Source organism: Seriola lalandi, unplaced genomic scaffold (genome assembly GCF_002814215.2).
Source record: "Seriola lalandi dorsalis isolate HSWRI2012SDOR001 ecotype SW California unplaced genomic scaffold, Sedor1 jcf7180002054767, whole genome shotgun sequence".
Taxonomy (NCBI): domain Eukaryota; kingdom Metazoa; phylum Chordata; class Actinopteri; order Carangiformes; family Carangidae; genus Seriola; species Seriola lalandi.
The window spans coordinates 1,974,195-1,990,206 of NW_019525320.1; the positions used below are offsets into that span (position 1 = coordinate 1,974,195).

Below are 16,012 nucleotides of genomic sequence, written 5' to 3' on the forward strand. Positions count from 1 at the left end.
TGGGGGGGGTTGGCGCAGGAGGGTGACCTGGGTAGGCGGTGGGATGGATGAGAGCCTGTGTCTGTGTCTGTGTTTCATTGCCTTTGAGGTAAAACTAAATGATGGCATAGATTTCAAACAGCAGCAAGTCACATGGTTTAAAGTTGTTTCTTTTGTTTTGTTGCTGTCAGTTCAACAAGAATGGACTGGACATTTCACTGCAACAAGTAATTTCAACTCAAAGACAAACTTCTCATAATGGGTACAGATAATGACACTTGTACCCTGCTCAGTTACCCTTGTTTCAAGATTTAAGAAAATCAATATCTTGTTAGGCAAATCACTCGCAATGACAAAATGATTTACAGGCCTTGAAAATGTATTTTCTAGTGTTATTCCACTTTAGAGATTGTTATGTTCCCTTTTTTATCCTTTTATTGTCTGAGTTGGTAAACACATATGCCACAAACTTTTCGTCCACCAATCAGAGTTTAGCAAAATTAAAATCTGAGGAGGGTGGGCCGGTTCCAGTCACTGATCACTGTCAATCAAATCTCATAAAACCACACCCACACAATCTGGATGATGCAGAGTAGCTGACTGTTGATGGGCTATACATTTGGACCAGCCTTTATTATGAAAAATGAGATACATTTACATTTAGTCGTTTGACAGATGCTTTTATCCAAAGCAGCTTACACATAATGGACTAAAGCTTCAGTGCAGGATGAAGGAGTTGTACCATGTACTGTTTATATATAACAATGCTTTGATAATGGTTGAACTTGTACATAAATCTTCTTCTTTTGTCCGTTTTTTAAACCCAGTGTTCAGTCTTTGTCCATAATTAGAAGTAACAAGAAGCAGTTTAACTGGCTTATACATTTGCCTTTTTATTAGAAGTAAAATGTAGGCAGTAGTCTGTCAGTCTGGTTCCATCAAAGAGCATTCTTATTTATTCTGTTAGTCACCCTGTGTATTTGCCTCCAGTCTTGTCAGTATCTCTGTGTCTCTGTGCTATGTGCTGTTTTTAGATGCTCTACAGGAAGTTTTTAATTTATTAGGAGGTGGTTTTGGCTGTACTTTGCTTGTGATGTTGTTTGTGTGTGTGTGTGTGTGTGTGTGTGTGTGTGTGTGTGTGTGTGTGTGTGTGTGTGTGTGTGTGTGAGTGTGTGTGCGTCTTGTCAAAAGGCCAAGGGAGGATTTTGGTCCCAGCTGCTGTGCACTGGGACTTGGCCTGGAGCCTGCAGACACACCCATGTCAGCATCAGCAGCAGTGTACATCTGATGAATGCCTCACAGAGACGGCACGAAGACAACAAACCTGCTCCAGACAGAATATTTACATGTTTCATCAATATTTTCTCAGGGCATTTCATATCAGCTTTGTTTAATTCAGTTTCACATGTGCCGTCCACATATATGTACTGGTGAACACTTTCACTCATACAATTCATTATGTTTAAAATATCTATTCACTATGGGCATGTCTGAGCCGTGGGTAATAATCAAGCTACAGTTTCTTTTGGAATAATCTTCTTTAATCAGTGCCAACACACCAAGACACACAGACACAAGACAGCCAGCTTCCCTCTCTTGGTGTTCACATCACACCCCCTTTTATACTCATAGCTGCCCCCCAACAACGTTGTCTGGAAATTAAATTGACCGGAGGCAAGGGGCCATGAATGCTAGACTTCTACTACCATGTGAACACAATTATAAGTCATAATACTGGAGTATTTATGATAAAAAGTTGAAGTCTGTGGCAGCCCCAAAATAATAATGTGGAAATATACCAACTAAAAACATATTATGTACCACAGTGTTTTTAAAATGTTTTTAAAACTCAACAACTTACAATAGTAAATTAAGTAATGAAGGTAAAGCATAGGAGCAAAGGCAGTATAAGGTTACAAAGACTTCTATCTATCTATCTATCTATCTATCTATCTATCAGTCATTATCCATATTGTGCACTTATTAACAGCCTCACTGTTAATAGTGTGACACATTAACCTATTCAACCATGTTGGACATGTCTTCCCTTGCCTGGTCTTTGCCATATAACTTGGTATTTTTTGCGTGCGTGACTGTGTTTGAGTGTTTCATCTTTGCTCGCTCTTCTCTTAAGCTGACCTCCCAGTGAAAGTGTCATTGCAGCTTTATCATTAGGAAAAAAATCAGAAGGGGAGCAAAAGAAAACAAGACCACTTTCAGGATACACAGTCACACATGCTGACATACAGTAAAAACTTACAGTATAGTGTCACATCATGTAACTGCCACACACTGAAGTACACCGAGGGTCCATTTTGCCTCTATTTTAACTCTATTAATGAGAAGCAGCGTTTGGCTCTGGTTTTGAGCACTGCATTACCAAATGGACATTTGTAATTCATATTTCAGTAAGTGATTTAAAAGGTCAAGAGAGAGGGATAAGGTTATGATATTCTAAAAATGTGTTATTCGGATAATAGGTGTTTAATAATTAAAAATATATTCTCAAATGCCAACTGTAATACTGTCTGAAAATGTTTACGGGAGGCTTGTTTGTACTGAATAGAAATGACTGACTTTGTGTACTGTAGGTTTGTTTGTCTGTGTCTGTTTTTGTATGTATTCTCATATAAAAGACATCTGCATTATCAGTTTGCATTCAATGGAAACATTTAATATGACTGCAGGAGGTAGAGTGATGTTCATTTAGTGCAGCACAAAGTAAGGGTGTGAAAGTGACATTTTTAACTGGAGGAGCAACTAACAATTACTCATTTATTATCGATTAATTTGACAATCTATTGATTAACTGTTTTATCTTTAACTGTCAGGAGATGTTATAATTTCCAAATCCAAAACCCAAATATATTTAGTTCACGCTCATACAAGAAAAAGAAAAGAGTCAAACACCCACATCAGAGAAGCTGGAACCACCATGATTAGCATTTAAATCTAATTTCTTTTAAAGAAGGAATCTTTTGTTGACCAAAAAAATCAATTTATCAACTAATCGTTGCAGCTCAAAGTGGTTTTCGTTGCTTAACCTTATCCAAACTTTAAATGGTTTAGTTTTCACACGCGGATTCTGCAGCTGGACGAAATTAACTTTCTGTCTGTATGTTTTGATAAATTAAAGAAAGAAAATGAAATGCCGTATGTGACTCAAGAAGCATTATAATTCTGTCTATGTGTGTGTGTGTGTATGATTGTGTGTGTTGCTTCTTGTGTTTGTGTGCCTATCTGTGATGGCTCGCTAGTATCTGTGTTGATCTGACGGAAGAGATCCCTCGGCTTATGGCACTGAGCTGCCCAGCCTGCATTAATCTGCTTAATAGGGTCAAAAGTGTGGTCCAAAAATACCAGCTCTACCAACCAATGCCCTCACACAGCCAGAGACCCCACCACCACCACCACCAGCACATCACAGGGGCATAACAAAGGAGTCCGGCACACAAGGTCAACCACACTGTGTTTACTGCATCTTGAAGTGAGAGCCTCTCCACAGAATGAAAAGTTGACGGTAATGCCCACACACTTGTGTGAGCGCACTTAACAGACACACCAACTGTGCTCAGCTGCAAACATCTGGCACACTGCAGATTTATTCTTGTGATAATGAATTATATTCAGTGAAGTATGTTTGAATTTAGGCATCAGTTTGTGATGCAGTCATGTTGGGTTAGTTCATTGGTTATTAAGCAGGAGGTATGGACAATTAAAACAGCTGCAGCAGAGGCAGCTTTAAGTAACTCTGCATAACAGCATAGTAGCTAAGTAGTTGTGGTGGTGCCATTATCACAGTACACTATATGATGATGTATATTAGAGAATGGAAAGGGAAGATAAAATGGAAATAAGTATAATAAGTGTAAAGAGTCTGATTTGGATCCTGTGATCAGCTGTGACAAAAGCAGCCCTGCGGACTACTTAGATGAAAATGTGTAATATTCACCAGGATCAGCTGCAAGCAAAAGATCACTTGAAACTTTAATGACGCCTCAAGCCTGAGTGGAATTACTTAGAACACGCACGCACACACAGTCACACACTCACAAAGACAGAGAACAAAAAATAAAAACCTTTGAGCTGAAGTCAGAGCTGAAGGTTTGGGCGACATAATGGCTGTAATACTCTGTATTTGTGTCAAGATTGATCTCTGTATCTTTAAATACCTTCATGCCTTAAAAGGCTGGAAGTCAGCAGCCTTGGTCCTCACCGGGCAACAAACAAAATAGACACATCTAAGGCATCAATGTGACATAATTCAGCTCAGTTGGAGGGAGTGAGTGTGCTGCTGTTTGCAATCCTTCTGTCTAAAGCAGTTCATACTGTTATGCTGAAAACACGGCATGTGTCTGACGCATTTGTTGATGCGGTGGTGGCAGTATCATTGCATTGGTTTATATAGGAAAATACAATGTTTTGACATCTACATGCATCTCTAGCAAAGCACAGGCTTGTAGTTAAGCTCTATGTGCCTGAACATCTGTTCATGTCTACACACATGTGCTAAAGTAACAGGGGTTAGCTTACTCAAATGTACAGTTGCTCGGATCAGCATGTAATGCCATATTTCTGATGCATTTTCCCAGGTTGCCCCACACAGGCAGTTGTTTTTTTTTTTTTCTTTCTCCCCAGTGTATATGCGCCGTGCTCTCCTGTGTTTGTACGCATCAGAGCATCACATGTAGAGATACTTCTCATGTGTATTAATAGCACGGCAAGAATAGTCAGAGCGCCATGGGTTGGTCGTGGGCCCCATATGACACCCCTGTTTTACGCTGTCCTACCACGAGTCAAGGTCACACTGCCTCCTCAGAAGCAGTTCGTCCTCACGGCTGCGCTGCACAGCTGCTGGTGTCTTTTTCCATGCATATATGAATGCATTACACCATATGATATATACGTGGAGTTAAACACACAGTTACAGCTTAAATATCTGATTATTATGTATTCAGTTCATTTTTTGTCATTGCTTTGATTTTATGACCTATTAACCCCCAAATCAACTCTTCACCCACTAATGCATTAACCCATCCTAATCCCTGGCTTTAGCACAGAGCCTTTTTTTTTTTTTTTTAAATGTTGTCATTAATTACATGGAAATAAGTCTTATATTCCAGAATGTAGACAACATTATATTAGGATGGTAGAATGAATATCAGTTTTAATCTTATTACACATATATATATATATATATATATATTTTTTTTTTTTTTTTTTTTTTTGCCAACATGTATCCTGTAATTCTTGAAAAAGTTCATCATGTGTTTATTTAATCCCTACATTGACTACTTTGTTTCTAGTTTCATTCTTTTTTTCTTTTGCTTGCTTGAGCGTTTGCAAATATGCAGCACATTTGCTGTCATCTGTTAACATGTGTAGATATACGGTACTGTTCAAAGGTCTGTAATAAAAACTATGAAAAGTCATATTTCCAGAGGGCCTTCTTTATATTCCTGCATGGGTACTTTTAATTCGGCCACAAGTCAAATTGAAGGCCATAAAACAGGATTTAATCCCTGTCACATTACAAAGATATTAAGGGAAATAGACATGTTGACTAAACAGCGTTGACAAGACCCTCCACAGTAGCTGTTGGCACATACTCATGGAATTATGAGAGCGGAGTGGCAGCCTCCTGACATGCCTGTGTGTATAAATATGTTTTACAGTGTGAGGACAGGGAGGTATGGATGGGTATGCCTGAGTGTCACTCTGTGGAATCTGACATAAGATCATTTATAATCTCAGAGGTTGCCAAAAGACACCTGAGGGCCCCTTAAGAGATCAAATTTCCACCTTTTTTAGTCATTTGTCATTTAGACCAGACAACATTAAAAATACATGTTCTCAACGTGTGCAGCTTAGACAGAGCTTACAGTTAAAGAGTTAAAGGAGGTGATAATATGAGAGCTCTGCTGAGTTGGAAAGCTGCGCGGGGTGAGGAAGGAAGCTTTGGTTCACTCTCTCATCGTTCTTTCTTTCTCTGCCATGTTGGATATGTTAATGGAGTTGTTAAACATGAATTATTTATTGTGATACTGTAAATGAATCAGATATAGATGTGGCCTCTGTGTGTGTGCGTGTGTGTGTGTGTGTGTGTGTGTGTGTGTGTGTTTGCAGGGTGAGTGAGTTAAGCATGGAGAGATCTGAGGCTCTAATCAGACCATTCCAGTCAAGAAGGCCTGGACCACATCACCCATATCACTGTGAGACAGCTTATGGCCCACCTGGAACAACACACACACACACACACACACACACACACACACACACACACACACACACACACACACACTTGTATACAAAATGAACAGTCTTTAGTATCAGATACTTTCCCACTGTTTTTCTATGCTTTCGACGAGTTGTGTGCATGCCTGTTTGAATGTGTTCGTGTGTGTGCACGTGGCCTTTGCCACAGCTCTAGTTTCTACTCCAGCATAAGGTTACCCAGTGTGGTCTGTGATAGTCATTCTGATCCCGAAAGCTGCAGCAGTGGCACAGCTTGTGGAGGACCGTTTTCTCCCTCTTCAGTTTTTGCTTTTTACAGCATATTGTACACACATGACCTGTAGACTTCTTGCTAAGTAAGGTAAGGTGTGTGTTGCCTTTTATAGCTCTGTCTGTGAGCCTGTCTGGGCAGTTTATGCTGTAGTTCCCATTACCATTACCTAGTTGCTTTCTTTAACAGAAATAGAGAATATTTTGGACTGCGGCTTTTGAAATTAAGTTCCTAAACCTGAGACCACTCTTCACGTGCCTTAAATTAAATTTAATTCTCTTTTTAAGAGGATGCAGGATCTTAATTTAAACATATAACTCAACAGATCTCCAGCTCCACTTTAAGGTAAATATTAAATTAAAGGTAAATAGCTGAATCAGTGCAACCATCTTGATCTGTTCTGGAAACAATTAGTCTTTCTGGAGAGTCGGAGCAGTCATACGTCTTTCAATTACTTTTAAAGACAGACATGTAAGCAGTTTCTGTCACATTAAGCAAAATCAAATAATGATGGCTTATTGGATTATTGAAAAAACATTAGGTATTGGTCAAGCAGAGCAATATCATTGGCTAACTTTCAGGTATTGATCTAGTGTTTTTGTCCAGTGGACTATTTTAAGATCATGAGAAAGTTCTGGTTGCTCAAAGGTTCAGATTACGTCATTTCAGTCATGTGGTTAAAGAGGAGAGGAGTGAAGGGGTTTGATTTGATTGATCATTTATCATTGCTATATGTTGCCATCCTACATTAGAGTTGACCTTGAAGCTGTCTCATTGATTTTGTTGCCAACTTTTTCACATCAGACATATTTACCAGTTACAAATTAACCTTCTTCCTGTGCGCACAATCGATATAGCTTTTGTTTCTCTTACCCCCTCATCATCATCTGTTCCTTCCCCTCTTTCCTTGTCAGAGCTGCTGTCCCATCATCCTGTCTGTCCATCCACCCACACAAGTCCCATTCTCTTTCACTTTCCTTCTTTTGCATTCTATCCTCATCCCACCCAGTCCTCCCACCCACATCCGTCACCCCAACAATTTTCATGTCATCCTTCTTATTCCCTCTCCCTCTTTCTCTCTCTCTCTCTCTCCCTCTCTCCCCCAGCAGGATTGGTATCACTGGCGTTGGTTTTAGGTGGTGACTCATCTCTGGAGTCTTTAATTAAACATCTGCGGGCGTCACCACTCGGTCACACACACACATGCACACATGTACAGTATAAGCACACTGCACTGCACACAGATGCACACTCAGACGAAAGCACGCACACACACACACACACACACACACACACACACACACACACACACCTCACTGATTGGTTTACTAACTACTGAATGATCTTCATGCTGATGAAAAGTTTGTGTAAATTTAAATGCAAAGACAAACATCATGGTTTTCCTTTACGGCTAGAGGAAATTGAGGGGCACAGTACAGTTTAAAAGTGAGGCCTGGTGTCTGGAGGAAGTTAGACCCATGCTATCACGACGCAGTCAGTTAATTATGCACTAATGTATGCGCAGCCCCAGTTACCCTGTCCTGTCTGCTCCTCCTACAGCCTGCATTGGGGTCATTACAGGGTGTAATATGGGCGAGAAAGAGAAATAATGTGTGCACATGCAGGTCAGTGAATGTATGAACTAGTTCATAATTGATACTGTGTATGTACAATAGATTACAAAGTGGAAGAGGTTGTGTTTCATAATTTGGGTGTAAAAAAATCATAAGTTTATGCCAATGACTGGACACAGTGACTTGAACAGTGATTTTAGCATTTAACAAATAAGCCCTCCATTAGCTGCACTTACATCCAAATGCTAAGCTACTCCTTTTGTTTAATGTTTGTTGTTTTCCTTTTTCAATTGCATGACTCACTGCAGTGCCTCTTCAATAACAGACTGTGGAAAGAACTTTACTACTACATCTTTCAAATCATCTCCTGCCACTGATACTGTATAATCTCTTTTTTTCTTTCTTCCCATATTCTGGCTGCCTCACCCTGTTCCTCCTCTTTCTGCCCTCATTTCTGCATCTCCCTCTCTCTCACTCGCCTTTCAGTTGCTGGTTGCCAGAGGGATGGGTATCTAAGAAACGACGAGTCATGATAGAACATGTGCTTTCAGACGTCATATTCTTATCACCTGATGACAATTAACACAAAACAAACCCTTAACCATTGACAGAATCACACTGACTATCTTTCCCTCTGTGTCTCTCGCTATACAGGTGAAAAAAGAACAGAGGGGGCAGTCAGTTTGTCCCGTTACTGTAAGTGCTGCTGAAGACTGGTACTCTGCTGCCAAATCTGGTGACTGAGCCTCCCGTCTGTCTATCTGTGTGTGAGTGTGATTGTCTTATCCTGGGGTCCCAAGGCTTTGCACTGGCTGAACTGCAGCCATGGAGGTGGCCCTGGTAGACTTTGAGAGCCTGGATGACCTTGATGTCAGCCTTGGGGATGAGGTGGACACTTATGCTGATGAGACCACAGCTCTCACGGTGGACCTGCCCCCAGAGCACAACAGCCCAGGCAGCAACTACCATCTGCGAGCCCCTCAGCTTTCCTCTTCGCCTTCCCACCATAGTCCTGTGCCCTCTTGCATTTGGGAATCCACTTCATCTTCGCCCATTCCACAGACACAGACTCTGGGAGTACCCCAGTCCCCAATGATGCCAACTCCAACTAGGCGGGGGCGCAGTAGCTGCGCAAGCATGATCTCCAACTGGAAATTGCTACTGAGCAGTGAGGGCACTAAGGAGAGTGAGACAATCTTCAGTCGGCTCGCTAAGGAGTGCTGCGAGGATCTGTTTGTAGATAAACGAGGGCTGGATGATGGAGACCAGAAAGTCATCATCAACATTGCTGGTCTTCGATTTGAGACGCAGCTCAAAACCTTGGACCAGTTTCCTGACACACTGCTAGGAGACCCTTTTAAAAGAATGGACTACTTTGATCCAATGAGGAACGAATACTTCTTTGATCGGAACCGACCCAGTTTTGACGGGATATTGTATTACTACCAGTCAGGGGGTAAAGTCAGACGACCAGCTAATGTTCCCCTTGATGTGTTTGCAGATGAAATTTTGTTCTATGAGCTTGGAAACGAGGCCATGGAGCAGTTCAGAGAAGATGAAGGATTCATAAAAGACGTTGAGATCCCTCTACCTGTTAATGATGTGTATAGACAATTCTGGCTGCTGTTTGAGTACCCGGAGAGCTCCAATGCAGCGCGGGGTGTAGCACTAGTGTCTGTTTTTGTTATCGTCATATCCATCATTATTTTCTGCATGGAAACTCTTCCAGAATTCAGAGATGACTCTGACCCAGTTGTGCCCACACCTGTACAATCTTTCAACCAATCCAGTGGTTACTCCTCTGTGGCTCCACCTAGTGCGAAGCCCACAACTTTCTCCGATCCCTTCTTCATCATTGAGACTGCCTGCATCGCTTGGTTCTTCTTTGAGCTGTGTGTGCGATTTTTGGTCTGTCCTAGCAAAAAGGAATTTTTCCACAACCTCATGAACATCATTGACATTATATCCATCATCCCCTATTTTGTTACTGTGGTTACAGAATTGGTCACAACGCCAGAAGAGAGCTCAGGACAGAACATGTCTTTGGCCATTCTTCGTATCATCCGCCTTGTCAGGGTGTTTCGTATATTCAAACTCTCCCGTCACTCTAAGGGGTTGCAGATCCTGGGTCAGACTTTGAAGGCCAGTATGCGTGAGCTTGGCTTGCTCATCTTCTTCCTCTTCATTGGAGTCATCCTCTTCTCCAGTGCTATCTACTTTGCTGAGGTAGATGAGCCTAACACACAGTTTGTCAGCATACCCGATGGCTTCTGGTGGGCTGTGGTTACCATGACCACTGTAGGCTACGGGGACATGTGTCCCATTACCATGGGGGGTAAGATGGTGGGCACCTTGTGTGCCATCGCGGGTGTGCTGACCATTGCTTTGCCTGTTCCTGTTATTGTTTCCAACTTCAACTACTTCTACCACAGAGAGACAGAAGCAGAGGACAAGTTGCCTTTGGCAGATGCGCTTGAGGAAGCCATGAAGACTGAGACAAGTACCAAACAGGGTAGCAGCACCTCACTCAATATAGCCAATGGCATCTGGCAGAGTGACAAAGGGATATAACTGTCGAAGGAGGAGGGGAGGAGGAGAGACTTTGCCACAAAGCAAGGGAGAAATATTAAAGTAGAGAATAGAGAGGAAATTAACTGTTATGATTTCCTTTAAAAAAAAAAAAGGTTAAATGACACATTTTGTTTGTACCTACTGATACTAAATATGTTTTATAATGATATACAGGACATACCGTACTTACCTCTTTGGTGTCTATTATGGAAACGACACGTTGAAAATAACAGACAAGCGGAAGAATTCCATCCATAGTCATGTTCAGGATTGTATGTCGACATATTTCAAATGCACTTTGTGTTAGGACTCTTCTTTTAGTTGCATAGAAGCAGAACAAATCCATCATTGTCATAATTCAGCACTATGTATGTTTAAAGCTGTATTTTTATAATCTTGGTCTTATTTTTATTGTCTTGGCCAATAAACCTAATGCTTATAAAATGAGATTGAGATTTTGGGCAATATAAAAGTTAAATCCTGCAAGCCAAAATGTTGATATGATCATAAGTGTTAACTGCATTGCTGAGCTACTTCTTGGTTCATCTTATAGGACTGACCTTTCTGCTGCTGGAAAAGCTGACAAATCATTAGATTTTTATGATGAGTTATTGGTTATGGAAAGGTGAGCATTGTGTTTGTGCAGCCCACAATTTCTAACCAAAGCAAAACTGTAACTGAGATTGATATCGGACAGTTTGGGTAATGCCTTTTATCGCTCATCTTCTTCAAAACAGTTGCTTGATGCATATGGTCTGTGGCACCCAGTAGATGCTGCTGCTGTCTGCGGATGAACTGTGCAAAATAATAACTGATAGGGATGTTGGCCAACCATACAGAAAAATGAGACCAAGGTTGTTAAAAAGGCTTTAAAAAAACACCAAAAAAACCCCCAAACACAATTTTCCTATAAATGTCTGAATGTGTAACTTGTGTATTGTGTGTAGATTATAGCCCTGCTGTATTTATTAGTTCAAAAATGTATCGCAGTTCTGTTGTATCTATTCATTCTCTCTGATAAGTAGCATGGGTAAGAATCCTCCACTATTAATGGCGGTCTAACTGACTCCACGCTATGTATTATAATGGAGTGCCTTAAATTATGTATTTGTCATACTGTTGAATTTGCCATACATAATCTTACTGTAACACCTATGTTCATCATGGATAAATACGTATTTTTGTTTTCAGCTTGGTTGAAAATGTAGAAGTTAAAACCTTTCTCCATTCTAGCGTTTGTTTGTGTGTATGAGTTCTTTTCCAAAATTCTGTCAAACTAAGAAAAGAAATGCATTCTGACCTGAAACACAACCTAACATAGCCAAACTTTGTGAGGCAGAGTCTATCCTTCAAAATTTGGATTTCATGCTATTAACATCATCATTATCATCCATCAGTGGATATTTTATTGAGCGAGTAAAACTAACAGTTACACCATTATTAGAAAACTATGAAAAAACACATGAAGTGAAAAAGAGGAAGAAGAAGCCAAAGATAATTGCTTTATACAGGGGATAAAGGGAACTGTTGCAGGGCCAGGAGACATTAGACGAAAATGTCCCATGATCCGTCTTATTTTGTAGGCATAAGGCGGAAAATGATGCTGCAGCAGTGCAATGTGAGTATTTCTTTCATTAGGTTTTTCTGAATATAAAAATCTTGGAAAGTAAATCCAGACTCCAGGAATACAATATAATCTCAAACTGGTTGAGCATACCATTATATGCATTTGTATGTGTTTCCTGTGTTTGACAACCAACTTCAAGAGGATAATGATTATTACAGTGATTATACAGTATGTCCGTTTTTATGATATCGTCACTCTCTCGTCTGTGAAGCCACAGTTGTGCAATGATTCAGAAGTAGACTGGCCTGAGCTGACCTGTGTCGTCATGGCTACAGCAGATGAGGGTTTATTACAACAAGACCATGACACTGTATTTGTGTTTGGATGTATGATAGCATTTCAGTATATGATTTACTGTTATGTGGATGCAATATATTCTGAAATTTTAAATCATGTCTTCTCATGTTTTATGTGTGTTTGTGTGCACGCAGGTGTGTGTGCATATGAGAGACAGAGGGAGAGAGAGAGAAGTTTGCGTTCTTGTATTTTCTCCTTATCTCCATTGGTGTCCCCCTTCAGGGAAGAAAATCCCTCGTTATACAAGATTTCGTCATCACTTTCAGTAACCTGTCTCTGCTTTCACTGTAATGTTAGTGCCACACATACACATACACACACGCGCACACACGCACACACACAAAGACAGAGGTCACAGCAACAAGGCAAGTGGAGAAACCGTATCACTGGAAGTCTTCCAGACAACAACAGGATGCCAGTGTCTGGTTGACATGGAGGAGTCTGGAAGCTATTAATGCTAGCTCGCACCACCTGATACCCTTCTCTCTGGACTCACCTCAACACCTCGTCTCAGGCCGAGAAGGCTCCTCAAAGCTTAACATATGGATTCAGTAAATACTAGAAGCAGAAAAAATTAAAAATGAAATCATTTTAGAAAGCATTTCCCCATTTTATTTTCCATGTGAAAAAATATCTCACAGTCACCAATGAGATCCTAAAATAAGCATTCGTTTCCCGCAAGTGTGATGCAATGTGAAAAAGCACCAGACTCTTTATGGTGTAAGAAGTGAGTCTAATTTCTTCATACCAATTAACAACGAAAAAATATGTATCATGCATATTCATAGGAGGTAGCTGGTGGGCAAAGTTTCTGTCACAATATTCAAGGAATAGTAATCCGCAGATTATTAGAGATTTCTGTTTCTGATATGCAAAAGACACAACACTAAGGGGATGAGACTAACTGCTTGTTGCAAATTATTCATAATTAATAGTTAACTTTTATATATTGCTCATAATAATCAATCAACTTGCCAAGTTCTATTTTTAGATTTAAAGTGTAGTTGCTACTTCATGATGAGAAAAAGCCTCTCAATCATGAGCAAATCTACAATATGTCGCACAACTGGTTAAAGGGTCATAGTATAATATATTAACATAATGTGGAGGGCTTCATTTCAGGAAGCTATTTTAATAGAAGAATATAATAAATGATTATGCAGAATTCACATTTTAAAAGCTAAGCAATCAGGTTTAGATGCATTTTCTTTAGTGAGTTGCTGTTACAGTGAATTCCTGCACATGTGGCTGAATAACATGTGTAGCATAAACATAGACATAAACAAAAATCTAAACTTAGATGCAGAAAATACTGTAAATGTGACCACATTATTGAGATATCAGACACGGGGACAAGTTTGACCGTGTTCATGCAGAAGATGAAAATCAAGCAATAGAGTAGACTTGCAGGGCGTTTTTTTTTCAATAAAACTATCATAACAACTTTTGATTTGCAAGAAATGTCTCATTAGCAATGCAGATAAAGTTGCACTCACAGGCAACTTTAGAGCTGAATTTTGTTCTGTCATATCACAACTGCTGTGTTATTATGCAGAGTTGGGAACAATGAAACTAACACACAACATTTCAGACTCTCAGAATGCCGCTGAAGAGAGCTGATGAGTGTTATTTGACAACTCTTGATCCGCAAATTGTTTTCCAACTGCTGTATTAAAACCGATTTGCATTTCCTCCAACCTGACAACAGGAACCCTAAACTATCAATGGATGTATGGCCCAGATTACAACCATAGGAAATGAGGGACATCCAAGGACAAAGAGTGAAAACAGAGCTGCTGATGGAAAGTGAGAAAGGAGGGATGAATGACACTTGGAAGGAGACGAGATCTGAGTGTTCACACGCCACCTGGTCTCCGGTAATGGACTGTCACCCGCATAGATAGGTTACAAGCAGGTACGGAAATAGGTTAACAAGCGATAACTGCCAGACACATAAATCGGTATGTTCACACATACGCACCCATGCTCTCGCACACAGACACACCCCCAAATACAAAGCAAAATGATATCCTAATGTGGTGCAGCATTTGTAATTTGTGTTATTGAAGTACAAGAAGAAAAAAGTTCCAAGTGCTCCTCTGACAGTGTAAAAACGCAGTAGCACTGCTGAATGTAAAACTGATAAAAGCTTTACCCCCGAAGGCACATATTTGATATTTGAACCAAAACGAGTAAAATAGACAGAAAGTTAAAACACTAACTTTAAAGTTACTTTAATGTTTAAAGTAAAGTTACTAGTTGCTATAGTTTCCGCGCTCTTGTTACAGTTTGGGAGGGAGCACAAGAGAAACGGTTTGGGAATGGACTTTTGTATTTCACCCAAAAGGCCACGTCAGCACCGAAGAGTCCTTTCCCCTTGCCTGCTTTTCCGGCGCTCTCCTCCTCTCTCCTCATGCCACTCAGAATACACCAGTACATAATGCTCTGTGTTGCTCTTGGTTCAAAAACAGCAAACAATTGTCCAAGGACATATTCAACTTTTACTGTTACTGTTAAAAGTAATTAAGATACACATATTTAACAGATGTAGACGTCTTTTCCCAGACAGGATCGTTGTCTGTGATCGTGGTTCAGGTTTATAAACTGGCAATAGCAGCTGCACTTTGAGTAGAAACTAATTTGATTTCCATGGATTCAAACTCAAATTTGAAAAGGACATTCCCATCTGAAATGTTAAATCCAAATATCATACATCAAATCAGTCAGAACTAAAAAAGCTTTTGATATTAATCTTTGAGAGTCTGTCTCGTGATTTATCCAGAATCTGTGTGTGTGCGCATGTGTGTGTGTGTTCCATATACTCATGGCTCTGTGGGGTTTTAACCACAGCTAGTCAATCCGACTCCATCCTTTACAAGGTCGGGTAGGTCAATAAACTTGTATTCCAGTCACCGGATACCTCATCAAAATTGTAGTCGGTAACGTAATCCAAACTCAGTGATAGTGACTTCCAGATTACTTTCTGTATTTTTTGTGTAAATAAATAGGCTACGGTATAATATATGGAATTATATCTTAAATTTACAAATTCTTAGTTTCTCACTCTCACCTCAAAACTGTTTCCCCAAACAGCTGCTTAAAAGTTACTAATGAACCACACATCAATATACGCACATACACTGTATCCTCCACTGTGCCATATATGCACACAGCTCTCCCACACATATATATATATGTGTGTGGGAGAGCTACTCTGAGTGTCAGGCTGCATGTGTGCGTGCGTGTGTGCATGTGTGAACGCGTGCCTCAGGATATTAGAATTTAATTGAATAGAGGGATAATATGAAGAGTTTGTCATTCCTGAAGTCTCACAGACGGTGCTGTCAAAGTTTTTAAATAATAAGGCTTCTGACTGAAAGGTCAATTCCTGCATCAGCAGGATAAATCTGTGTAGAGAAAGTGAAAGAGCTGTGTCTGCCACTCCATCATTACCACCAC

The 16,012-nt window shown here is 40.2% G+C and overlaps 1 protein-coding gene across 1 annotated transcript; it reads left to right on the top strand.

The window, feature by feature from the left end:
• Positions 1-8,725: 8,725 nt before the first annotated feature.
• Positions 8,726-12,646, top strand: kcna10a (potassium voltage-gated channel, shaker-related subfamily, member 10a). Its single transcript, XM_023425196.2, has one exon. It carries the CDS (start codon positions 8,884-8,886, stop codon positions 10,627-10,629), a length of 1,746 nt encoding a protein of 581 aa, XP_023280964.1. The 5' UTR covers positions 8,726-8,883; the 3' UTR covers positions 10,630-12,646.
• Positions 12,647-16,012: the final 3,366 nt, after the last annotated feature.

Excerpts from the sequence above, each read along its gene's own strand:
- kcna10a (XM_023425196.2), top strand. The coding sequence starts at position 8,884 with ATGGAGGTGGCCCTGGTAGACTTTGAGAGCCTGGATGACCTTGATGTC.